This window comes from Panulirus ornatus, chromosome 8, assembly GCF_036320965.1.
Source record: "Panulirus ornatus isolate Po-2019 chromosome 8, ASM3632096v1, whole genome shotgun sequence".
NCBI classification, from domain to species: domain Eukaryota; kingdom Metazoa; phylum Arthropoda; class Malacostraca; order Decapoda; family Palinuridae; genus Panulirus; species Panulirus ornatus.
In genome coordinates this window covers 8867884-8884474 of record NC_092231.1, presented here as the reverse complement: position 1 = coordinate 8884474, position 16591 = coordinate 8867884, and the positions used below count along the sequence as shown (strand labels likewise).

General features: G+C 44.5%; 1 protein-coding gene across 1 annotated transcript in view; it reads right to left on the bottom strand.

Moving 5' to 3' along the window:
* The window catches only part of LOC139749817 (uncharacterized), a 33402-nt gene that overhangs the window by 7055 nt on the left and 9756 nt on the right, over positions 1 to 16591 (bottom strand). The window contains exon 2 of the mRNA XM_071664098.1: positions 7380 to 7487. Within this exon, the coding sequence (XP_071520199.1) occupies positions 7380 to 7487 (108 nt within the window). The remainder of the gene's footprint in view (positions 1 to 7379; positions 7488 to 16591) is intronic.

The window sequence follows — 16591 nt, the reverse complement described above, 5'->3', positions numbered from 1 at the left end:
CTTCTGACCCTCCTTTTGTCTTGTGTCAGTGTGTAGAGCAAGCACCGACTGGTTTGGAAGTCCCTCTCATGCTGCAGAATTCTGTCATCTGATCAAAAGCAGCTCCTGACGAACCCCCACCTCACACGCACGCCTCGAGACCTTCAGAGCTGATGCTCAGTCATGGGCATGAGGACATCACAAACATACTTCTGTTCAAGTGACGTGCCATCCATTCAGTGGACGTCTTATAATACCAGTAGAATCTGTTCTGCACCTCACCTTGCATCCTCTTATACGCTTGTATCTCTGTGGGGTTTTATATCTTAATTTCTTCTATGTACTTTCTTATTGGATAAGAAACTGAATGCATGCAAGCGCTATATCTTCAAACACAAATACGATCACTGTAATGATATATAGCACTGACTGCCTCTCGAAGTCATATGAACACCTTGGGAACAGGATCAAAGATGCACATCCACGTAGTCAACAATGGTAAAGCCTTGTATAACACTGTATACACCCAGCTTGGGTTACTGCACCGTGAACCACATCATGCTATGATATCAAGCTATGCTATCGTGTTATTACGAAGATGTGGTGTTAAGTCTCTCTCATGGTGGTAACTGCCATCGTCTGATGAAGAGGTACAAGATCGTTTTAAGGTACTACGGCGCTTATAACAAACACACACCCACGAGCACACACACACACCAACACACACAGACAAAGACACGCATACAAACGTAGACAGACAACAACTGAATTCAAGTAAAGTCAATAGCATAAGAACACCTGTATGAGCATAATCAAGTATGGCGTCTCGTCACATGGCATTAGGTTATCTGCCTTTTCTGGCAACGACTGACCATCCTCGTGCATTAATGTGCATCGTCCATAATGTCTAGAGCATTATCATAAAGGTGGTTCTCACAGCAGGTGTGTTGGGGGTCAAGCTCCTCTCTCACCGTCATAGCTCAGGACCCGTGGTCCAACGAGTTTGTTGCTGGGAACACTGACTGACCTTGCTTCGTCCATGCTGAAGCTATTGGTCCCCCCCAAAAAAATTTGTCAGTGATATACCATCGTGAAGTGGCAGTGTTAAGGAAAAGCAAGAAGTCTGTGGTTGATGAGTGGGTTAAATGTAACACTAGAAGAACCTGACTCTTTCGCTGATGTGTTGTTCTTTGCCGGTGTTTTAAGTACTGAAGGTAATGAGAGGAGATTCCGATCTGGGACAGAAGCAAGATCAGTTTTCTCTGATGTCTTGATATCAGCTTCGTGTCTTGACACGAAGCTGATGTCAGCAGATGACGGCATTCCTCTATTTGTAATGACACTGGGAGGAGACGACAGAGAAGAGCAGAATCCCAACTTTCTTCTCGTACAGACGAATTTGAGAAGATCAATAATTTTGCCCAAGTGTTACTTGCCATCCCGAGAAGGCAGAAGCAGCAGTAAAAGTAACAGCTACTGAGTAGCTGAGTGAGGTGTCCCTGAAGGCATTACGTAAATACCAAGCAAAACCAGAACGTAAAGAAAGCATCAAACTTTGGGTGAACTGTTGCAGGGGACAGCACGCAAGCTTACTCTAGCGGGTCAGCCAGGTAGAAAAAGGAAAAAAAGTGTTGGCATAATGTTACTTGCTACCAGTTTTTTATTTTTATTTTATGAGTTTGGACCCTGCTAGCGACGGCGATCCAAACACGTAACACTCCCGACAGCGACGGTGAACTGTCTAGCTTTCTGTTCTCAAAGAAATGAGGTAAGTATTGTCAGCAATCCCACCACTATCCATGATAAGCTGGGAGTTGCTGCTGCTGCTGACTAAAAATATGCTTCACAAAACTGCTTTGAAACACGTATGTGTTTAAATCTGAGTGCAGATCCATGAATATAAAAAAAAAAAAAAGGGCACTCCTTCCTTGTCGAAATGGGGTTAGAATTGGTCGTTAGATTGGTACGATAACTACCTCGTCTACCAACAACGCCAACGAAGACAAACACACACGCTCGCTGGCCGCCGTGCATCGTGCCTTAAACAACAGCCATAAAGATGCAGGCAAGACATGACACTGAGTGAGGGCAACTTGATAATACTTTGTGGCTTGTGCTCTCCGATCAGTGGCGCACACCTGAGAAATTCGACGGATGTAAATGTTGAATAAAAAAACAAAACAGTGATTCTATTAACAGAAACGTTGAAGGTTTTCGGAGTTAAGAGTATCCTATGCCAGCGTTCTGGTTTGGAAAAGGGCAATGCAGGATGAAGAAATACGGTGTCGAAACTAGACTTTGTGAAACTAGTGTCATTTTGCGTCAGGTCTGAGGCGTTCGTGTTCAACGAAGACTAGTGCTCTAGACAGTACAAGGTGCCTTGGCCATAGGCATCTGTCTTCCTTAAGTACCGTCTTAGCTTGCCTGTATATATATATATCTCCCTTTAGTGCTGTCAGAACATGCCTGTGTATAGAGACTACGGAGATAGCTACAACAGAACCATAGGCTTACTAGTCATGGTTCTCAAGGACACTAACATGGACAACTAATTAAGAATGTAATGTAACTGAATGTAACTGAATGTAACTGAACGTAACTGAATTAATATTAAATTACCCTGTACCTCCGTGATCATGAGGAATATCATGGAACTTTCCCTTATTAGACACGCAAAGAATTGTAATATGAATATTAGTGAACGTCTATGTAAACTGGATTAGCTTTGCCGTAGATAAAATTTGTAAACGGTTTCCCATATTGATGACTATAACAGGCGCAGTGCCAGTCCACTAACACAAGTGTACGAAAGGCAACTCAGCTTCGTCTGTCATGTACGATGCTTAGGAAAGTTCTAAGAAAGTTTTCTGAGGAACTCGTCAGCACCAAGGCACCAGGAACCGAATCAAAAGTTCAGGCCACCGTAGCAGAGTCATAAAGCATTATAAAACTACTAGTTTTTAAAAGAAATCTGTCTACATCACACTATGATTTTCACCCTTATGTTCCCGTAGCCTAACTGAATAACGGTTCTTCTTAACATATGGTTCCTTATTCAGTTTACATAGCAGCCGTTTCATGGAAAACATTTCACGTTACAGTACTCCCTAACAAGGACTGTAATTCTGTCTGAACTAAGTTACAGACTAACAGGAGTAAACGTAGGCAAGACCCAGGAACTGTTTTGGCCGACGTGTTCGCTTGTGTCTGGTAAGTGGTGGAGGAGGAGGAGTCACTACAGATAGGCTTAACCACCAGGTACCTCTGTGTTTGACTCTCAAGGGAGACTTTGTCATTTGAAGTGAAGACGTTTTATTTCTTCGCTTATAGATAAAAGTTTGTTCGACATCCAATCACAATGGCGCTGGATAATAACGAATATTGAATTTACTTCGTCTCTTTAATTATATGTAGTGTTTATAACATCTAGTCTTAATGATTACGGAAGAGATAATATTTCTAAAGAAAAGTTATAGCCACACATACATTAACAGAGCCATGTCTAGTTATTTAGCGAAATAAATCTTTAAAAGCTCTGGTAAAGGTTGATTTAACAGAAAGCGAGCCAAGTCTTAAGAAAAACAAACAAGCAAACATTAATCTTAATCATAGCACTATTGAATGAAGCATCAAGACTACATAGAACATAGGCGTCAAATTTCATGACGAAGGATAACACAGACATCATTCTATCGAAGATATTCATCTCACAACACACTCACATTACATGAAGATACAATAAAGACATCAAACTTCATGATAATGCACAACATATTTTTCACATTTTTTGAATATGTACAACATAACCGGCCAAGATTTTTATGATATACAACATAGCCGTTGGATTCCATGGCGACACACAACATAGCCAGGAAGATTCATCACGACTTCTTAACTCTTCGCAAGAACTTTATGAAGACACAGAGTTCATGCGCCATTACATTCATGGCAGTGTACAACACCAGTTACCAAAAATTTACAACGATGCACCACGACACAGACGTCATACTTCTGGCTATAATCACTTTACAACACTTGTCATTTTCATGATGATGCACGGAACACAGTCGTCAAATTTTACGATAAATTCTAACTTAGGCTCCTAGAATACTAGCGAGAGATCAAACATTATCAACGCATTATCTTTAAAGATCATTCGAAAGGCCAGTATGACACGGCAAGTCAAAGCATAATAAGCTAATTCTCTCATTACCATGGCTTAGAGCATTATTAATAACAATGAATAACCATATGAATGGTAATGAGGTTTACCCTCTTGGGTAAACCTGCTAAGCTGATGCTAATTTTAGCAACAGGGGCAGCAGCGACTGGCTTACAGTCACCCGGTGTGGTACAGGAACCCGAGACCTTGATGTTCTCAGTCTTGCCAACTCGGGAGTCAAAACACCTAGGCTTCAGGGTCGGTCGGGGTGGAACCCGGCTCCTCCGCTCATCTGGTTGACAGGCTTAAACTGTGGCCTTTCTTCATTCACGTCTCGGTACTTCATAATGAGAAGTCTACGACAGATTCTGAACTCATCTACGACACTAGAGAGTTAATAAGGGTTATGAAATCCGCGTTGTTTTGTAAAGAGTGTGTTTAACGAAGAATGTTTATAGATTGCGCCGTAAACTAATTGAAAATTTCGAAGACAGATTTATATATGATTATTCCACAAGAATATATATAAGCATATGTCTAACCTTATTATGCGACGAGAGAAAAGTATGAGGTGAGTACAAACATAGGTGGAGATTACCCAGACCGGGGTAGAGATACGTTATGACCGGGTGTCGGCAAAAGTTTTGCCACGTACAAAAGTTAAAAGTCTCATTTGAATGCCAAATGCCACAGCTACGTACCTGAAGGCTGGAAAGATAAAGATATAAAAAGGAAAATACGTTACGTACAGACAAACCACAGTTACGACAGCTGGGCTGGGAGGTGAAGTGTACCAGTGAAGGTGTCAGTGTTGAGGGGTGGTGGACGGCGGAGTGTTGGAACGTGCCGGGAGTTTGTGACTGAGCCTCCACCTCGTTGTTAAAGACTTTCCCATACTTAAGTAACCCCTTAAAAGGGAAAAATATGCACTCATCCTCACTTGGTCTGTTGCTGAACACGATGATTACACACTAGGTCCATAAAGCTGTTCTTTAACTGACCGGTAAATTACATAAGCACAAGAGGAGGTATAAAAAATAGCAGTAACTATGTCGTAACGCCAGCCATAAAATGAGAGAGAAAAAAAATATCTGAAGTTCTTTCCTACACTTGCATTGCTTTGCTTTGGTATACCCTACCAGTCCATCTCCTATTCTCGTTCCCCCGCGGGGCGTCTTTTGACCTCACTCCTGCTCGTGCAGCATTAGAGCTGGAGTGGTTTCGGGGACACACACACACACACACACACACACACACAAAGAGTAGACAGACAACCTCATACGGAAGCGTAACTGAATTAGGTCACGAATGTTTTCAGAGTAAATTCAGTCCTACCAGGGGTTGTGCCGTGCGTGAGGATGAGACATCATTAGCTCGGCATTTTTTTTTTTTTCTTAACGGGGTCGTTAAGCGAGTCATTGCAGTTTCTGCTCTTTGATGACAAGTCACAGAATGCGACTCTTAACCTGTGGTCGTGGGAGAAAGTTGCTTTTGGAGTCTGCCTTCTCAGATACGTCTGCTGGCATGTCGCAAACCACGTAGTCCTTTGGAGTCTGCGTTCTCAGATACGTCTGCTGGCATGTCGCAAACCACGTAGTCCTTTGGCCAACGTCTCATATCACTCGTGGGGGACAAGGATGTTTAAGGCTGCTGACTTGAGTGCATCTTTCTCGTAACATGAGACATATATTTTCACCCTCGAGGCTGGCTTGGTTTGGGTTAAGCAACCATGACGGCTTTCTCGTTGTGGCTCCGTGGAGGACTAATGAGAAAAGCAGTGAAGAAAAGAACTTTACCCTTAGAGCCAACCGTGCTCTCTCTCTCTCTCTCTCTCTCTCTCTCTCTCTCTCTCTCTCTCTCTCTCTCTCTCTCTCTCTCTCTCTCCATTCTCCAGGCCACGCGAGTGGAAATCGAAGAGGTTCGAGGGGCACTTGAAGGCATCGACGAGATAAGGATCTCGAGAGGAAGTTCATCTATGAGTCATGTGCCTCCAACTCAGTGACTAATCCAGGAAGAGACTATAAGAATCATTCTTTCCACAGAGTCGTAAGGAGATGATGGAGTTGAGTGGCATCAGACACCTGCGTTTTCGTTCAAAATAACGCCGAGGCAGAAGACAAAGAGAACTGGAATCTGTTCTGGTTAAAGAAAGAATCCTTACAAAGCTCTTGATTGTCTTCGACATACAAGTGATGTCTTTCTTCTTTTTTCGCAAGAACTTCGAAGAATGACAAGGACACTCAAAGAAACCTTTCGCTGTATAATGGATATAACTATCAGATTCTATGATGTTAAAGTACACAGTTACTCTAATATCTATTCCTTAGACAGACTTTTCACTTCCTCCAATATTCGTCAATACTTTCCCTCATCTCTTCTTTTTCTTCTCCTTCATTAACCTGTCTGTAAATCAGTTTAGGATCGGCCTTGACATGGAGCCTCCAACATGAGAAAAGCCTTACCTCCTACATGCAGCCCACACGATAACAATGACCTCCATTCCCTCTCCCAGAGTCGTACATCGCCGGGCACGAGAGGAAACATAGAGTAGCTGCGGAAGTCAGTCCTTTCCATCAAACTTTCCTCTTATGAGGAGGTAATGATCCATGGAGGTTGTTATCAAATAGCCTTGAAGGATATACCTTCTCCCTCACATTTAATCCTCTCGTTGAAGTGGCTGTGAGGAAGAGGACCCGTGGTATTTGAATACTATCGTGGAATGTGGAGAGAAAAGTAGACCTCACTCAGAGGCAAGAGTGAAAACTGTAGTCCTTGACCCACGAGTTTCTTGTGATGTTTACTCGTGAGCAGCCACTGTTGCTGCTGTTCACTACGAGGACCGGGAATATGCAGGGTGGAGATCACGCCATTTTGGTAACACCTACGTCCTCGGTAATGATGAAAAGATCACATGAAGAGCATACTTAAGAACCATACGCTGTGCTCCAACATCTTGGCTTTTGATACGTACGGAACTTTGCCTCTCAGAGCTTTTGACAATTGTCTGTTTTTAGGCAATAGTTAAACCACAGAACTAAATCTCTTTGGTGTTGACACGACACGTAATTCAAAAATAAAAACATATATATTCAATTACCATCAATATACACTCCTCGTCAGCACACCATCATTTCCCCTCCCCCCCAACCATAGCTCCAGCACCTACAGTTATTGCCCTAACTCTCTTATTCACGGCACCGTCACCAACTCCTTCGCCAGTAGACTCAAACGTCCTTACCTGCGTTCTCGAAGTAGGAGCCGTGGGCGGTATTATTACCGCCTCGCTGCTGTTGCTGACGCTGCGTCTTTACCATCTGGAGAGTGTGGGGCACGGCTGACATCCTCGCTGTAACGATACAACAACAGTCAGCTTGAGGGATCAAGAAGTTGCACGTCTCGGTTACAGCACACACAGAGAGAGAGAGAGAGAGAGAGAGAGAGAGAGAGAGAGAGAGAGAGAGAGAGAGAGAGAGAGAGAGAGTTTGCACAGACACACAGACCCCAAAGTGCAATTGAGCTGGTATGGCCTTAACGCTGAGAAGAAAACGAAAAAAAAAGGGGGCGCCCCATTGTAAGCAGTAGAAGAAAAGCATAGCAGAGTAAAGGCTTTGTGTGTGTGTGTGTGAGAGAGAGAGAGAGAGAGAGAGAGAGAGAGAGAGAGAGAGAGAGAGAGAGAGAGAGAGAGAGAGAGGTCCCCACTGGACACAAGAGTCTCTGTTGTTTAGTTCATTTGTAGTATCGTCACCTTGTAGTACTGGCCCAGGCCCTTCCTGCTCTAGCAGTGGCGTTCTCTACAAGGACACACACACACACACACACTCACACACCCATTCTAAATCCGGAATTCGCTAACGTCTCTAGACATTTCCTTGAATTATTTGTGAGACCAGAATGAAAATCTGTCTCCTTAAGTCCCTATATAGCCACCCCTTACAGGGGAAGGAAGGCTGATTCGTGCATCAGGGCTTGGCGAAAATGAACTCCTTAAGATATGCGTAACGAGACACCCAAAGGTCGTGTATATTTATGGACGACCCCTCGATAGTTTTCTCTCCGTGGTGAATGTATTCATCCAGAAGGGAGGAGATGGGTAAATGGCAGGTTAACAGAAGGGAGGAGATGGGTAAATGGCAGGTTAACAGAAGGGAGGAGATGGGTAAATGGCAGGATAACAGAAGGGAGGAGATGGGTAAATGGCAGGTTAACAGAAGGGATGAGATGGGTAAATGGCAGGTTAACAGAAGGGAGGAGATGGGTAAATGGCAGGTTAACAGAAGGGAGGAGATGGGTAAATGGCAGGATAACAGAAGGGAGGAGATGGGTAAATGGCAGGTTAACAGAAGGGAGAAGATGGGTGAATGGCAGGTTAACAGAAGGGAGGAGATGGGTAAATGGCAGGTTAACAGAAGGGAGGAGATGGATAAATGGCAGGTTAACAGAAGGGAGGAGATGGGTAAATGGCAGGTTAACAGAAAGGAGGAGATGGGTAAATGGCAGGTTAACAGAGGGAAGGAGATGGATAAATGGCAGGTTAACAGAAGGGAGGAGATGGGTAAATGGCAGGTTAACAGAAGGGAGGAGATGGGTAAATGGAAGGTTAACAGAAGGGAGGAGATGAGCATGCTCGATGCTTAGTAAAGACGTCTCTTTGCTGAGGCTCTGTGTCTCTGACCTCCATGATAACTAGTAGTTCTTAGGGGAAGGCACACGGGCATTTGTGAGAACATGCACTGTATTGGTCGTACCTACTCATAGATGTTACCACACTCCGCCTGCAGGAGGTTACACCGAAGAGCGAAAAGTCAGTCAATCTCGGCGAAGACACTTCGTCGTTAATAGACGCAAAGGAGTTCTATATCGTTAAAGAACATCTCACTCTAAAAGAGTCGTTGATTTCCTTGCTACTGACTCTGGGCGCAACCTTGGTACAGCGAGAGCCTCTTAAGTGGTCCTGGGGTTATACAATTAACTATTTAATTACCCACACACACACATTATGATAGTAGTAGTTCAAGGGAATGCCTAATTCGCCAACTGGTTCGCTCTTACGTATGCATGGGAATTGAGACAGATGGGAGGTTAACAGCAGCAAAAGCAAGACACATGCTATCGTAATAACTCGAGGCTTGTAATCATTTCCTCGTGTTCAGTGTACCCTTACTGGTTGGTGCTGGACCTAAGTATAATGAGTTGTTATTTGGTGTACCATTACTGCTGTTGATGGTGCATTTAACTCGTTTCTGGTGTTCAATGTACTCTTGCTGGAGTTAAGATATGATGTGTTTATTGTCAAATTGCCTACATGATACAAAATGCAATTCTTTACGGCTAGAAGCTCAATTTAAGGTGAGAAAGTATGAGAGTTATGAAATAAGATAAAATATATCGCATAAAAGTACGCATGTGGATCTGTTCTTTCATTCTGCGTATTTTTTCTGATGTTGGCCCTGAAGCCAGACCAACCAGAAGAAGGTGATGAAGAATTCATCGGTTATGACTCTGCCTGTTGATAAGCTCAACCAACCAACCAACCAAACCAGCCAACCAACCAACCAACCAGCCAGCCAACCAACCAACCAACTAGAACCAGCCAACCAACCAACCAGCCAACCAATCAACCAACCAGCCAATCAATCAGCCAGCCAACCAACCAACCAACCAGCCAATCAACCAGCCAACTACCCAACCAACCAACCAACCAGCCAATCAACCAGCCAATCAACCAACCAACTAACGCTGACAGACCAGGTCCGCAGGTAACACCGTGTGAAGTGGGAGTAGGGGGGCATTTTCCACGTCACATCACACAGGTTTGGTTAGTAACACAGCTCCTCCTCTCTACCTGTGTGTGTGTGTGTGTGTGTGTGTGTGTGTGTGGTTGGGTGGGTGGAGTAGAGGCGCCTGTGTAACAAGACCCCCTGGAGTCTCCTTGCACTTTTGCCTTCAGCAAACTGGTGTCGAGGACCGACTTTCTTTCGCTCTTAAACACGCAATTTCCCATGAGAACAGCATCAACACCACCTCTGACGTGTCTATACGTATATCCAAACAGCAACATCTCAACACACACGGGGATGTGTGGTGTGTGTAGGTCAGGATAGATACGTGCCACTGTCATGTTATCAGACACACATCCACTCACCCACCCACCCACACACACAAACACACACACACACACACACAAAAGGGAACTGTTCAGTGTGATTTAGGTACACGATATAGTAACGACGAGTCGGGGTACGAGCAATCGGTGAGAGGGCTCGTACGAGCAACGACCCACTCGTGAGCAGATTCATAGCGCCCCAGCAGACAGACCTGAGCGAGGCGACACCAAGCGAAGACCACTCACTACTCACCAGCTGAGCAAGGCAGACACATGGCTAGTCTTAACTAGTCCCACACGTGGAAACCTGGTAAAAACAAGTCCCGTGTGTGAACACGCTCCCGGTACACGTGACCGGACACATACCAATCCTGTTAGTCTTGTGTTGCCAGACCTGCCTGATAAGGACAGATGGAGGTGGGGGAGGTTTGGTGGGGAGGGAGAGAGAGAGAGGATGTGGGAGGAGGAGGAGGAGGAGAAGATATTTATTCTTAGCATCACAGACCTGTCTCGTCTAACGAGCCGGGGGTCGATCGTGATGAAGGCTTGGATAAACTCATCATGTGGCTACACTGATGTTGTCAACAGGGGGTAGTAGTAAAAGAGGTGGTGGTAGTGATGGTGGTAGTGGCACTGGTGGTAGTGATGGTGGTAGAGGTGGTGGTGGTGGTGATTGTGGTAGAGGTGGTGGTAGTGCCACTGGTGGTGGTGATTGTGGTAGTGGCACTGGTGGTAATGGTGGTGGTAGAGGTGGTGATTGTGGTAGAGGTGGTAGTAGTGGCACTGGTAGTAGTGATTGTGGTAGAGGTGGTGGTAGTGACACTGGTGGTGGTGATTGTGGTAGAAGTGGTGGTAAGTAAAGTGTTTGCAAGTGGTAGTAGACTGCTGCAAGTGGTGATATTAGCAGTGGCGGTAACCAGACAATGGTTGGTGGTGGTAAGTGGCAGAGATGGTCGTGGTGGTTGTGTGGCTTATTGTTTTGATAATAAAAGTGGCGATGGTGGTGATAATTGTGGTGACTCGGCCTTACGTTCGTCAACAGCGCGAATATTGATGATGTCACTGTGGTAAGAGCCTTCGTCACCTTTGGTTACTTGGTTGGTTGGTTGGTTGATTGGTTGGTTGGTTGATTGGTTGGTTGGTTGGTTGGTTGGTTGGTTGGTCGTTGGGTTGGTTGTTTGGGCTTTAGACCTATCAACTGCTAGGGAGGTCATTAAGCTACAACATCCACCAACCGAAAACAACCCTGAACAACACCTTCTCCAGGAGTTCAAGATAATCCCACAGACCACATACACTCCCCACTATGCATGTGGCTCACACAGTGTCCTTTCCCTCTTGCCTAACACACACCACTGGCTCAGACAGTGTCCTTTCCTTCTTGCCTAACACACACCACTGGCTCAGACAGTGTCCTTTCCTTCTTGCCTAACACACACCACTGGCTCAGACAGTGTCCTTTCCTTCTTGCCTAACACACACCACTGGCTCAGACAGTGTCCTTTCCTTCTTGCCTAACGCACACCACTGGCTCAGACAGTGTCCTTTCCTTCTTGCCTAACACACACCACTGGCTCAGACAGTGTCCTTTCCCTCTTGCCTAACACACACCACTGGCTCACACAGTGTCCTTTCCTTCTTGCCTAACACACACCACTGGCTCAGACAGTGTCCTTTCCCTCTTGCCTAACACACACCACTGGCTCAGACAGTGTCCTTTCCTTCTTGCCTAACACACACCACTGGCTCACACAGTGTCCTTTCCTTCAACACACACCACTGGCTCAGACAGTGTCCTTTCCTTCTTGCCTAACACACACCACTGGCTCAGACAGTGTCCTTTCCTTCAACACACACCACTGGCTCACACAGTGTCCTTTCCTTCTTGCCTAACACACACCACTGGCTCACACAGTGTCCTTTCCTTCAACACACACCACTGGCTCACACAGTGTCCTTTCCTTCAACACACACCACTGGCTCACACAGTGTCCTTTCCTTCAACACACACCACTGGCTCACACAGTGTCCTTTCCTTCAACACACACCACTGGCTCACACAGTGTCCTTTCCTTCAACACACACCACTGGCTCACACAGTGTCCTTTCCTTCAACACACACCACTGGCTCACACAGTGTCCTTTCCTTCAACACACACCACTGGCTCACACAGTGTCCTTTCCTTCAACACACACCACTGGCTCACACAGTGTCCTTTCCTTCTTGCCTAACACACACCACTGGCTCACACAGTGTCCTTTCCTTCAACACACACCACTGGCTCACACAGTGTCCTTTCCTTCAACACACACCACTGGCTCACACAGTGTCCTTTCCTTCAACACACACCACTGGCTCACACAGTGTCCTTTCCTTCAACACACACCACTGGCTCACACAGTGTCCTTTCCTTCAACACACACCACTGGCTCACACAGTGTCCTTTCCTTCAACACACACCACTGGCTCACACAGTGTCCTTTCCTTCCACACACACCACTGGCTCACACAGTGTCCTTTCCTTCAACACACACCACTGGCTCACACAGTGTCCTTTCCTTCAACACACACCACTGGCTCACACAGTGTCCTTTCCTTCAACACACACCACTGGCTCACACAGTGTCCTTTCCTTCACACACACACTGGCTCACACAGTGTCCTTTCCTTCAACACACACCACTGGCTCACACAGTGTCCTTTCCTTCAACACACACCACTGGCTCACACAGTGTCCTTTCCTTCAACACACACCACTGGCTCACACAGTGTCCTTTCCTTCAACACACACCACTGCACTGCGTTATTTGTGCTTCTCTCAGGACAAACAATGTTGTCAACACATTCACTGCTACTTAGAACAGCGTTACTGACGGCCATGGTGTTGGTATTTAGATTTCCCAGTTTGTTGTGTACTTGGGAGACACTCGTGTACATCTCTATGGTGGTACGGGGTTCCACCGCCGCCTGCAGGAAGCCACACCGCGAGGGTGACTTTTATTTATTTTTGGCGAGGCTGTACGATTGGATGTACAGCCTCGTCAAAGAACTCACTCAGTATGAATCTACATCTCCCAGCTACTGAAAGTGGCGCAGACTTGGGCTGCAGGAGCCTTTTTAAAAAGTTCTTGGGTGTAATCATATATATATATATATATATATATATATATATATATATATATATATATATATATATATATATATATATATAGATAGATAGATAGATAGATAATTAGACAGATATGATAGTAGTAGTACTAGTAGTAGTAGTACAACAATAATAATAATAATAATAATAATAATAATAATAATAATAATAATAATAATAATAATAATAATATAAAGTAGTACATACAAGACACACAAATAGTCCTAATCATATCATAGTCATAAACATATACTCCCACACACGCAACACATGCAATGACCCCACGAAACACATTCATACATATATGTATATTGACCGAGATCAGGTTTGGCTTGCAGGAAACGTATATGCGACAGTTTGAGCCAAATTGTTTTACCTTAGGAAAATTCAGGTTCACCTTCTCTTAACAAAACACCCGAAGCCTTTGTTATGTCAGTTAGATTTTTGGCTTTAAAATGTGCAGATACAATTGATTTCTATGATACGAGAGTCGAGTTTGTTACGGTGGGAGATGCGGAAGGCATATAGTGAGGCCTGGTAGTCAAAGACCAATATAGTGGAGGAGGACACACGGGAAGCAAGGAGGGTTCGTGGTACAGACTCGAACTAAAGCGAAACCCGGTTCGGTATTCACGTCTCGTGACTCTCTCGTATGATGATCTGCTAGACGGACGGACGAACAGGGATGATGATGAAGATAGTCTCCAGATGAGGATAGTCTCCAGATGAAGATAGTCTCCAGATGAGGATAGTCTCCAGATGAGGATAGTCTCCAGATGAGGATAGTCTCCAGATGAGGATAGTCTCCAGATGAGGATAGTCTCCAGATGAAGATAGTCTCCAGATGAAGATAGTCTCCAGATGAGGATAGTCTCCAGATGAAGATAGTCTCCAGATGAAGATAGTCTCCAGATGAGGATAGTCTCCAGATGAGGATAGTCTCCAGATGAGGATAGTCTCCAGATGAAGATAGTCTCCAGATGAGGATAGTCTCCAGATGAAGATAGTCTCCAGATGAAGATAGTCTCCAGATGAAGATAGTCTCCAGATGAAGATAGTCTCCAGGCTACAAGATTCGAGGGCTAAAGATGGAATTAGTGAGTCGAAGATCTTTCGTTAATGGATGATTTTAAAGATGATATTTACTGTTACAATCTTAGTTTCAAGGGCTATTAACGTCTTGTAAATAAAAAAAAAAAGAGAAAAGAAAAGAAAATAATCGGTTGAATACATTTTTCAAAAAACTTACGAGACTCGAATATTATCATGATGGAGAGATAGAAATCAAAATACTTTTGAGGGTAATGCAATTGATCAACAACGCTGGCAACGTAGAACCTTGACATACTTGCAACATCCAGTTTCTGCAGTGGACACTGACCAACGTTCGCATGGACAGTGACCAACATTTGCATGGACACTGACCAACAGTAGCATGGACACTGACCATCATTGGCATGGACACTGACCATCATTTGCATGGACACTGACCATCATTCGCATGGACACTGACCAACATTTTGCGTGGACACTGACCATCATTCGCATGGACACTGACCAACATTTGAGTGGACACTGACCAACATTTTGCGTGGACACTGACCATCATTCGCATGGACACTGACCAATAGTAGCATGGACACTGACCATCATTCGCATGGACACTGACCAACATTGGCATGGACACTGACCATCATTCGAGTTAAGACTGACCAACATTTGAGTGGACACTGACCATCATTCGAGTCGATGCTGACCAACATACGACACTGAAAGAGAGTTAGTGAGGCCGCATCATAGCTCAGCCAAGCACTACGTCTACAGTGGCTCTCGTCCTCTCGTAGACCCAGCACCCTAGTAGACACTTGATCTAGCAACTTATATTCTTATTAGTATCTAGAAAGCACAAGAAAAAACTGGAGACGTGTACCTCCAGAGGTTTTACGTGGAGGCCATGCCATCGCTCCTGTTCGTGAGAGAGACTTGGCCTGGCTGTGAGTCATTGAGAGTGAACGACTTGAGCAACGATTTGTTTTCTTATTACTGAGCCAACAACCTCTCCCGTGACACGCACTTCAGCAAGCTGCAGGAACCCTTGACGTTTATAGCTTGCCCTTTCAAGGCAGAGTTCTGCATGTTACTTAAGAACGTTGTTAACATTTAAAGACGTGCTGGTGTTTACTGTGCTGATCCTCAGATAATCTAGAGCACGTAATCATTCCTCATAAAACTATAATTAGAATTGAGTAATCATTTACACACACACGCACACACGAGGGCATGGATAAGTAATCATCCTGAAAACAACTCTGTCTATATTAGGGTCACAACACTTAAAGAAGCATTAAGACCTAACGGAAAAAGGATCGAGGAAGAGGGTCAACAAGTACCCTGAATCTTGAGAGCTTAGTTGCAGTTTTGAGGTTAAAGGCCTTACATTTTTCGTTCGACATGGAGGAGAGAAGAGTAAGGCGTGGGTTCGATCACATGCTCTTAAAAAATAATCTCTAAACGTTTGGTGATGTCGACTGAGGGACGTGCTTTGAAAGAGGTAGATGGAAGAACCAGAGACCGTAGCAAGGAGAAGCAAGGAAATACTTTTTAAAAAGAATGTAAAGATCACTTATTGTGAGCGTCTGGAAGAAGAAGTTCTCCTGCTATTATTATAAGCGTCTGTCTGAAGAAGAAGTTCTCCTGCTATTATCATGAGCGTCTGTCTGAAGAGGAAGTTCTCCTACTATTTCTATGAACGTGTCTGAAGAAGTTCTCCTGCTATTATTATAAGCGTCTGTCTGAAGAAGAAGTTTTCCTGCTATTATCATGAGCGTCTGTCTGAAGAAGAAGTTCTCCTGCTATTATCATGAGCGTCTGTCTGAAGAAGAAGTTCTCCTGCTATTATTATAAGCGTCTGTCTGAAGAAGAAGTTCTGCTGCTATTATTATGAGCGTCTGTCTGAAGAAAAGTTCTCCTACTATTACTATGAGCGTCTGTCTGAAGAAGTAGTTCTCCTGCTATTATTATTATGAGCGTCTGTCTGAAGAAGATCTCCTGCTATTATTATGAGCGTCTGTCTGAAGAAGTTCTCCCGCTATTATCATGAGCGTCTGTCTGAAGAAGAAGTTCTCCTGCTATTATTATAAGCGTCTGTCTGAAGAAGAAGAAGTTCTCCTGCTATTATTATGAGCGTCTGTCTGAAGA